Below are 11070 nucleotides of genomic sequence, written 5' to 3' on the forward strand. Positions count from 1 at the left end.
GGGACAGTCCAGCAACCATCCCCCATGACACCTCCCAACAGCTCCAGCTGCAGTCACATCCAGCAATGCCTACCTTAAAGGCCCCCCCCCCCCCCCCCAGTGACGACTCTTTCCATCCATGAGATGGACGTCAACAAGCTCTTCAGGACACAGAACCCTTGGAAAGCAGCTGGACCAGATTCTGTCTCCCCATCCTCCTTGAAGCACTGCACTGATCAGTTGTCTTCAGTGTTCACAGACATTTTTAACATCTCACTGGAGACATGTCATGTGCCAGCCTGCTTCAAGTCTTCAACCATCATCACTGTTCCCAAGAAGCCAAGGACCACAGGACTTAATGACTTCAGACCCAGTCGCCCTGACCTCTGTGGTCATGAAGTCCTTTGAGCGCGTTGTGCTCTCACATCTCAAAGATATCACCGACCCTCTCCTGGACCCCCTGCAGTTTGCCTACAGAGCCAACAGGTCTGTAGACGACACAGTCAACTTGGCCCTCCACTTCATCCTCCAGCACCTGGACTCCGCAGGAACCTATGCTAGGATGCTGTTTGTGGATTTCAGCTCTGCTTTTAATACCATCATCCCAACTCTGCTTCAGGAGAAGCTCTCCCAGCTGAGCGTGCCTGACTCCACCTGCAGGTGGATTACAGACTTCCTGTCTGACAGGAAACAGTGCATGAAACTGGGGTAACACATCTCCGACGCAAAGACCATCAGTACCGGATCCCCTCAGGGCTGCATTCTTTCTCCTCTGCATCTCCAGTCACCAGCTCCTGAAGTTTACGGACAACACCACCTTCATCAGACTCATCTCTGATGGCCACGAGTCTGCCTACAGGTGGGAGGTTGATCATCTGGTGACCTGGTGCAACCAGAACACCCTAGAGCTCAACGCTCTAAAGACAGTGGAGATGGTTGTGGACTACAGGAAGAACTCAGCCTCACCTGCCCCCATCACCCTCTGTGACTCCACTATTGACACTGTGGAGTCTTTCCTCTTCCTGGGAACTATCATCGCCCAGGACCTCAAGTGGGAGCTGAACATCAGCTCCCTCATCAGCAGCTGAAGAAATTCAATCTGCCAAAGACAATGATGCACTTCTACACAGCCATCATTGAGTCCATCCTCACCTCCATCACCATCTGGTACGCTGCTGCCACCACCAAGGACAAGGGCAGACTGCAGCGCGTCATTAGGACTGCAGAGAAGGTGATTGATGGCAATCTCCCATCTCTTCAGGACCTGTACACCTCCAGGACCCTGAGGCATGCAGGAAAGATTGTGGCTGATCCCTCCCACCCCAGACACAAACTCTTTGAGTCACTTCCCTCTGGCAGGAGGCGGCGGTCCATCAGAACCACAACCTCAGACTTGTGCATATATATATATTTAGATTGTTATTTTTGCGTGTCATGTCATGTGTCATGCACCAACCTCACCAAAGCAAATTCCTCGTATGTGTAAAATCATACTTGGCAATAAAGCTTCTGATTCAGATTTCTCCCATTCTTCTCTGCAGATCTTCTCAAGCTCTGTCAGGTTAGATTTCAGGTCTTTCCAGAGATGTTCAATTGGATTCAAGTCTGGGCTCTGGTTTGGTCACACAAAGACATTCACAGACTTATCGGGAAGCCACTTTTTCGTTGTCTTGGCTTTGTGCTTAGGGTCGCTGTCCTGTTGGAAGGTTAACCTTCGCCCCAGTCTGAGGTCCTGAGCACACTAGAGCAGGTTTTCAAAAAAGATCTCTCTGTACTTTGCTCTGTTCATCTTTTCCTCGATCCTGACTAGTCTTCCAGTTCCTGCTGTTGAAAAACATCCCCATAGCATGATGCTGCCACCAACATGCTTCACCATTTGGATGCTATTAGTCAGGTGATGAGAGGTGCTTGGTTTCCTCCAGATGTGAGACTTGGCATTCAGGACAGAGTTCAATCTTGGTTTCATCAGACCCGAGAATCTTGTTTCTCATGGTCTGACAGTCCTTTAGGTGCTTTTTGGCAAACTCCAAGCAGGCTGTCATGTGCCTTTTACTGAGTAGAGGCTTCCATCTGGCCACTCTACCATAAAGGCCTGATTGGTGGAGTGCTGAAGAGATGGTTGTCCTTCTGGTAGGTTCTCCCATCTCCACAAAGGAACGCTGGAGTTCTGTCAGAGTGACCATCCGGTTCTTGCTGACCTTCCTGACAAAGGCCCATTTCTCCCAATTTCTCAGTTTGTCCAGGTGGCCAGCTCTAGCAAGAGTCCTGGTGGTTCCAAACTTCTTCCATATATGAATGATGGAGACCACTGAGCTCTTCAGGACCTTCACTGCAGCGGATTTTTTATTTTTTTTTTTACTCCTCCTCAGGTCTGTGCCTTGATACAATCCTGTCTCAGAGGTCTACAGACAATTCCTATGACTTCATGGATTGATTTCTGCTCTGAGATGTGCGGTCAACAGTGGGACCTTATATAGACAGAGGGGTTCCTTTCCAAATCATGTCCAATCAATTGAATTTACTACAGGTGGACTCCAATCAAGTTGTAGAAACATCTCAAGGATGATCAGTGGAAACAGAATGTACCGGAGCTCAATTTTGAGTGTCATAGCAAAGAGTGTTGCTTATGTACATGCAATATTTCAAGTTTTTATATTTAATAAATGTGAAAACATTTCTGAAAGCTTTTTCACTTTGTCATTATGGGGTATTGTGTGTAGAAAAGGAACTGAATCCATTTTCAAAAAAGGTTGTAACATAAAATGTGGGGAAAGTGAAGGGCTGTGAATACTTTCTGAATGCACTGTATTTTGGATTTTTTTTTCCCCTAAATTACATTCCTGTGTGGGTTGCAATATTCTTTTAAGATATGCAGCTGTCTGCACCAGCGCCATGCATGTGTTGTTGTTTCTCACAGATGTAACCATTACCTGAAGCGTTTACACTTCAAGTCTATTTTTTACACACATTAACGCAAGGTAGATGCTCAATAAAGAGAGACAGAATATATTTATCTACATTTTGCAATCTAGGTGGAGCAGAGTGTGCTGCTGTCTGGACAGAGTTTGCTGACAGCGAAAGCCCACATTTCCAATCATGCCTTGCTGAATTGAGTAGTTTGTCAAGTTTGTTGTTTGGTGTCAATGGCATCACTACCTTCATCATCCAGGAAGTGCTTACACAGTAATGTTTGTGATGCCTTTCCCTCCAAGCTGTTGTTCAGCGTGTTCACTTCAACTACATTATTACTGTAGTTGTATGACGGTTTTAACCTTTTTTCAATGTAATCACACTACAAGGGGAAAACAGTGTTTACAACAGCTACAGAAGGAGAAAACCATCAGCCATAAAAAATAGACCGGTGGACCCCACACCAAGGTAGGGAGTCCCCCAACCAGCCGGGCCAAGAGGGCCCAAGGACAGCGCCCCCTGCAACAGATCAGACACATCTCTCAGTGTGGAGGACCTGCCGAGGAAACACTGGAATTAAATAAATAAATAAATAAAATAAACATTTAAAAGAAGAAAAGTTCATAAGACAATAAGTAAAGTAAATAAAATAGAGTAAAATAATACAACATATAAAACATGAACATTGAATGAAATAAGATGAGTAAATGAAATAAATAGTAAATAGTCATGTCGTTAAAACATACAACTAAAATATGATAAGATAAGAAGCTTGATTAAAGGAATGAGATAAATCAAACATATCAATCGAAAGCCTGATTAAAAAGTGAGTCTTGAGCCTCTTTTTAAAAACATCAACAGTCTCTGCGGCCCTGAGGTTCTCTGGCAGGCTGTTCCACAGTCGGGGGCCATAATGACTAAAAGCCGCCTCACTGTGTGTTTTAGTTCTTACTTTTGGTATGGTTAAGAGGCCGGAGTCTGAGGACCTCAGGGTCCACGAGGGTTGATATGGTAAAAGTAGTTCAGATAAATAAGAAGGCCCGAGACCGTTAAGACATTTGAAAACTAATAAAGGAACCTTAAAATCTATCCTGAAACGCACGGGGAGCCAATGCAGCGATTTTAAAACTGGTGTAATGTGCTCCCGCCCTCTGGTCCTCGTCAGCACGCAAGCGGCTGAGTTCTGTAGTAATTGAAGATTTGAGATACTCTTTTTGGGAAGACCAGAGAGCAGGGCATTACAATAATCTAAGCGACAAGAGATAAAAGCATGCATCAGCACCTCTGTGCTGGCCTGAGAGAGAAACGGGCGGACTCTGGCTATATTCTTAAGATGGTAAAAACCTATCTTTGTTATGTTTTTGATGTGTGGAATAAAAGTAAGCTCAGAGTCAAAAATCAGAATGTGTTGGATTAAGATATTTTAGTTTTGGTAAAAGTTTCTCTCTCTGGCCTTCAGGACTAATGACTAAGACCTCTGTTTTGTCCTGATTGAGCTGAAGGAAATTTTCTGCCATCCATGACTTGATGTCTAAAATACAGTTAAAAAGGGCATCAATAGGCCCTGTGTCATCAGGAGACACGGCAATGTACAGTTGCATATCATCAGCATAACTATGGAAGCTGATGCTGTGCCTCCTGATGACGTCCCCGAGGGGTAGCATGTACAGATTAAAAAGAGGTGGACCTAAAATTGACCCCTGGGGAACCCCACACTTGATCTCATGGGTACCTGAGGAACATGCATCCCAACTTACAAAGAAGTGTTGGTCAGTGAGGTATGAGACAAACCAGTTAAAAGCAGTACCTGAGAGGCCGACCAGGTGCCTCAGTCTGTTTAATAAAATGTGATGGTCTACTGTATCGAAGGCGGCAGTTAGATCCAGTAGTACCAAGACTATGAGCTTGTGTTTATCTAAGTTGCATCTGATATAATTTAGAATCTTTAATAGGGCTGTCTCTGTACTGTGGTTCATCCTAAAACCAGACTGATAACTTTCTAAAATGTTTTTTTTTTTTGTTTAAAAAATCATTTACTTGGTTAAAAACCAGTTTTTTGAAAATTTTACTTAAAAAAGGTAAGTTGGATACAGGTCGGTAGTTATTGAGAATATTGGGGTCTAAATTGCTCTTCTGCAGAAGGGGCTTCAACACCGCCGTTTTAAAGGAGACAGGGAAGACACCTGTCTGAAGAGAGCAATTCACCATGTATAGCAGCTGTTCCTCAAAGAACCCAAAGAGAGTTTTAAAAACCGGTGTGGGAATTGGGTCTAAAAGGCAGGTTGTGGGGTTTACCTGGGAGAAAACTCGACCAAGTGTCCTTGTGTCAACCAGGGCAAAACTCTCCAGTGTTTCCTCAGGTAATACATGTGATCCAGACGTATTGGTAGCTAAAACCTGTTGAGATAAAAGACTGGATCTGATGTTATTTTTTTGCGCCTGAAGTGATCTGCAAAGTGTTCACACAGGGTATTTGTTATTGTCTTATGAGGTCTGTTAAAATTACTGTTTATTAAAAGATCAATTGTGGAGAAGAGAAATTTGGGATTATTTTTATGGTCAGAGATTAGCTTTTTGAAGTGAGAAATTCTTGCCTGTTTAATGGTGTTATTGTAAGTTTTGAGGTGATGACGTAAAATTTCATAGTGGACTGTCAGTTTTGATTTTCTCCATTTCCTCTCAGCACTCCTGCAGTTTCTTTTCAGATGCTTAATATCTTCATTTCTCCACAGAGGTGTAGGTTTTTTCCTAATTGTTTTTGTTAAAAGAGGAGCCACTGAGTCCAGCGTTGACTTCAGATTACTGATAAAATTGTCAACGATAAAATCACAGGATGCTGGTAAAATCTCTGCAGAAGTGCTCTGTAAAATCTGGATAAAATTTGCAGCCACTTCAGGAGTTAGGTAGCGTTTCCTTACTGTTCTCACTGGTGCCTCCCGCTGAATAAAACTGGCGATGTTAAAAAACACACATTGAGTTTGATTGACTCTGTTCCACTTTTGTTAAGAATAGCAAGTGTGGCCATTTTAAATGATACACAGTAATGATCAGAAAGAGCAACATTCATCACCACAACCTCAGAGATATTAAGCCCTTTGGAGATAACCAAATCTAATATATGCTCTTTGTTATGTGTTGAATGTGTTACGTGTTGAGGCCAAAATGATCCAGAACGTTTCAAAGTTCTGTAGCACATCCATCTTTGAGATTATCAACATGAATGTTGAAGTCACCCACTAACACAACACAGTCAAAATCAATACAATCAACAGACAGTAGATTGGCAAACTCATCAGAAAACTTTGCATTGTATTTTGGGGGTTTGTAGATGGTTACGAAGACTGATCGACAGGGAGACTTTGATTGAATGGCAACATATTCAAAAGATTCAAACTGACCATAACAGACTCTCTTGCATCGAATGTTATCATTAAAAAAAATGGCGACTCCGCCTCCTCTCTTATGCATTCTTACTTCACTTATGAAACTGAAATTCGGAGGGGCTGACTCACTGAGAACTGCTGTGCCATTATTTGTCCGAACCAAGTTTCAGTTAAAAACATAAAATCAAGCTTGTGTTTGATGATAAAGTCATTGATTAAGAATGATTTGCCTGCCAAAGACCTAACATTTAAAAGACCTAACTTAAATGTGCTAAAAAGTCCAACATCTCCATGTTTTAGAACATACTGTGGTTGACATGGAATACATGTTAAATTCGATGATGTGATGTTTCTGGAGAGATGGACAGATCTTCTCCTCCTACCTATTGAGACATGAATCAATGAAGCTTCCAGCACAATAGGCCCTGGCTTTTCCTTGGAAAAGTCAGGCATAACATTTGCCTTAAAAGCTGGACCCAGAACACATCAGTTACACAAATAGGTGGCTGTGCTGGGCTCTCACAAGGGGACTGGAGTAGGCTCAGATTAAGCTGTGGAGGGGGTGGTGGTGGTGGTACCCATCAGCGTTGTGGTGGTGGAGGGGGACAGGATGGTTGTGGGGGGTGGGGTGGGATTTGGGGGGACAGGATCCCAGATGGGCGAGGAGTAAGCCTGATACCAGCGCTGACAGGTTTGTTAATTTGGTCAGTAAACTCCAGCTGGAGGGAGGACGGTGATGGGATACCCAGTGAAGATGATGAGCTAGATGGAGTTTGGGTAGTTGGAGATGGTGACCTTGGTGGAGTTTTAGTAGTTGGAGATGGTGACCTAGGTGGAGTTTTATTGTTGTAACTGGAGTTGTAACTGACCCTCTTTCCCGCTTTTGCATTCCTTCAGGAGAAATGGAGTTGTAAAACATCCCAACTTTTAAGAGTTATTGACCATTTGGAATGTTCACAGGGAGGTGTGATTTCGGAGAGAGATGGATGGATGGATGGATGTCTGGCTTAGAAACACCTCTTCCACATTCTTTCAGGGAAGCGGGAAATACCAACACTTCTACTTCAAAGGTTACCTTTTACCCAGGATGTTTCTCATGGAGATGGTAATTCTTTCTTGATAGCCCTATGAGAGATAAGGACAATAAAACTGTCTGGATGAACAAGTGCCATGTCTCAGAGGAATCTACAAATCAGATAATGCTGACGCGTTGTAAATTAGACATTCCTGAGGCAAACTGTGTTGTATGTCTGTGTGCCCCTTTTCTATCACACCAGGATAATGAAATCTATATGTCTGATTTAACTTTGGATGTTTTTACATTACTAAGCCCATAATCTGTATGATATCAACGCTTTTCCGGTGTTTCTACCTTATAAAATGACAAAATTGTGATTTTAACTCTCCTAAAAAGTTTGTCTGAGTTTCTACCATGGAACTATACTGCCATCTGCCAAATAATTTTATAGGTTACATACAGGATAAGTGTCCTGACTCTCAAAAGCCTTTCATTTTCCAAATAAATTGCTAAATCAAATTTTGAAAATTAGAGCATTGACAGTTCTTTGACACGTCACAAACTTAATTTGATGTTGCATTTGTTGATAAACTATCGGGGCACCACCTTCCTCAGCAAAGAAGGACTGCAGAAATTAACTGCTATAATGCTGATAAAATACTAACGAATGAACCAACAGTAAACCAGTATGATAATGTGAAGTGTAAACTCTGGATACAGGGAACGTATATATTAAGCTCAAAAGGACACAGTCTAACCAGGACTTAAATCAAAATCTTATTTATTAAGCACAATTATGGATAATGAATAATGTATCATGAATAGTACGACAGAAGATATGAGGTGATATGACATAACACGAAAGAAACTTATGGCAACACAATGGCAAAACAAGTTGGCGATAGTGAGAAGTAGTTGTAAGGGGATAATAGGGACGCAAACATAAAGTTAAGTGATTAAACGAATAGTTGAGAGAATATGGATAAATTGACAGTATCGTAACCTCACAGACCAACTCTTATTCAAACCCGCTTAATGCATGCCTACTTGTCAGCAACACTCCTGTAGAGGCCTGCTCCAAACTAGCTGAAGATGCTTCCGGTGTCCGTCCGTGGCTTGTCTGCTCGGCAGTCCGATGGAAGACCCAGGCACACCAAGGTTGAGAGCTGATATTGGACAGTGATGATTCAGGAACTGGATTTTGACAGCGTCAGTGACAGGCGAGGAATGGCTTTGGATGGTCATCTGACCCGGACCAGCGGGTTAGCAGCAGGCTGCAGGGCTTCAGCTTGGTTGGTAACCATGAAGCAAGACTTAAGGTTTAACAATAATAAGATTGATAACCTCTTCGATGGCCGGTCGAAAAGTGTCTCCAAAATTATTATTACTTGACGAGAATTTACTACAGACAAAACAAATCATGTGACTTAGCGTGGCAAGTAAAAATTAAAGTTTTAAGGAGAGCAAACTTGAAGAATACGTCTTCTGAAGAATGAAATCAGTACAATAGACTTAGAAAACGAAGGAACAAAAACACGAAGACAAAAGGACAACTGGACCAGAAGAAACAAAAAGACAACTAAAACTAACTGAGTAACGCGCACTGAGTTCATGCTGCGGCTGCAGACATTTAAATCTCGCTCCAGGGCGTGTCTAATGTGTCACTATGGTCAATCACATATATTTTGAATGGACGATTTTCAATGGCATTTCAACATTGTTCACAACATGCGTTAGGCAATTCCTATGATTAGATGACAACATTAAACAATAATCATGGTAACAATTTATAATACTCATCCTAATATGTATGATGACTCAAGGTATAACTAACACAAAATAAAGAAATAAAGAAAGGCAGACTATATTTGCCCAAAATGATTATCACTATTCTCCTCCTTGAACCGACACCTTATCGTGGTGGAGGAGTTTGAGCACCCGAATGATCCTAGAAGCTATGTTGTCCGGGGCTTAATGTCCATGGTAGGGTCTCCAAAGGTAAACAGGTTCTAGGTGACGGGTCAGACTAAGAGCGGTTCAAAAGCCCCTTATGAAAGAGAAACAACCAAGGAAGCGTACGTCGCCCGGATTGGCGTCACCGGGGCCCCACCCTGGAGCCAGGCCTGGGGTTGGGGCTCGCTGGCAAGTGCCTGGTGGCCGGGACTTTGCCCACGGGACCCGGCCGGGCACAGCCCGAAGGAGCGCCGTGGGCCCACCTTCCCGTGGGCCCACCACCCGCAGAAAGGATCAGAAGGGGCCGGTGCTTTGTGATATGGGTGGCAGTCGTGGGCGGGGGCCCTGACGACCCAAACCCTGGACAACGACTCTGGCTATGGGGACATAGAATGTCACCTCACTGTGGGGGAAAGAGTGAGCTAGTGCGGGAGGTTGAGTGGTACTGGCTAGAGATAGTCGGGCTCACCTCCACGCACAGTCTGGGCTCTGGAACCCAACTCTTTGAGAGAGGCTGGACTCTCTTCTACTCTGGAGTTGCCCGCGGTGAGAGGCGGCGAGCTGGTGTGGGCTTGCTTATAGCCCCCCAGCTCAGCCACCATGTGTTGGAGTTCTCCCCGCTGAGCGAGAGGGTCGCTTCCCTGCGCCTTCGGGTCGGGGATAGGTCTCTCACTGTTGTTTCGGCCAATGGGCCGAACAGCAGTGCAGAGTACCCGGCCTTCTTGGAGTCCCTGGGAGGGGTACTGGAAAGTGCTCCAACTGGGGACTCCATTGTTCTGCTGGGGGACTTCAATGCTCACGTGGGTAGCGACAGTGATACCTGGAGGGGTGTGATTGGGAGGAACGGCCTCCCCGATCTGAACCCGAGTGGTGTTCTGTTATTGGATTTCTGTGCTAGGGGGAGGGGAGGAAGCGGGACAGACTTGGCAGACCCAAACGTACCGTGAGGGTCTGTTGGGAACGTCTGGCAGAACCCGCTGTCAGGGAGGTTTTCAACTCACACCTCCGGGAGAGCTTCAACCAGATTCCGAGGGAGGTTGGAGACATTGAGTCCGAATGGACCATGTTCTCCACTTCCATTGTTGATGCAGCCGTAGCTGCGGCCGTAAAGTCTGCGATGCCTGTCGTGGCGGCAACCCCCGTCAAGCTGATGAAGGAGTCCTATCGGGCCTGGCTGGCTCATAGGACTCCTGAGGCAGCTGATGGGTACCGGCAGACCAAGCGCGCAGCGGCTCGGGCGGTTGGAGAAGCAAAAACTTGGGTCTGGGAGGAGTTCGGGGAGGCCATGGAGGAGGACTACCGGTCGGCCTCGAGGAAATTCTGGCAAACCATTCGGCGCCTCAGGAAGGGGAAGCAGCTTTCTGTCAACACTGTTTACAGTGGAGATGGGGAGCTGTTGACCTCGACTGGGGATATTGTCGGGCGGTGGAAGGAATACTTCGAGGATCTCCTCAATCCCACTGTCATGTCTTCCGTAGAGGAAGCAGAGACTGGGGACTTGGAGGTCGATTCATTCATCACCGGGGCTGAAGTCACTGAGGTAGTTCACAAGCTCCTCGGTGGCAGAGCACCGGGGGTGGATGAGATCCGCCCTGAGTACCTCAAGTCTCTGGATGTTGTAGGCTTGTCTTGGTTGACGCGCCTCTGCAACATCGCATGGCAGATGGGGACAGTGCCTCTGGACTGGCAGACTGGGGTGGTGGTCCCTCTTTTTAAAAAGGGGGACCAGAGGGTGTGTTCCAACTAGTGGGGGATCACACTCCTCAGCCTCCCTGGGAAAGTCTATTCCAGGGTACTGGAGAGGAGAATCCGGCCGATAGTCGAACC

The 11070-nt window shown here is 45.1% G+C and overlaps 1 protein-coding gene across 1 annotated transcript; it reads right to left on the reverse strand.

The window, feature by feature from the left end:
- Positions 1 to 713: 713 nt before the first annotated feature.
- Positions 714 to 8594, reverse strand: LOC139347490 (uncharacterized). Its single transcript, XM_070987148.1, is given in 4 exon segments — positions 714 to 862; positions 1132 to 1261; positions 1755 to 2381; positions 8541 to 8594. Coding segments are annotated over 4 exon segments (960 nt in total).
- Positions 8595 to 11070: the final 2476 nt, after the last annotated feature.

Source organism: Chaetodon trifascialis, chromosome 19, assembly GCF_039877785.1.
Source record: "Chaetodon trifascialis isolate fChaTrf1 chromosome 19, fChaTrf1.hap1, whole genome shotgun sequence".
Taxonomy (NCBI): Eukaryota; Metazoa; Chordata; class Actinopteri; order Chaetodontiformes; family Chaetodontidae; genus Chaetodon; species Chaetodon trifascialis.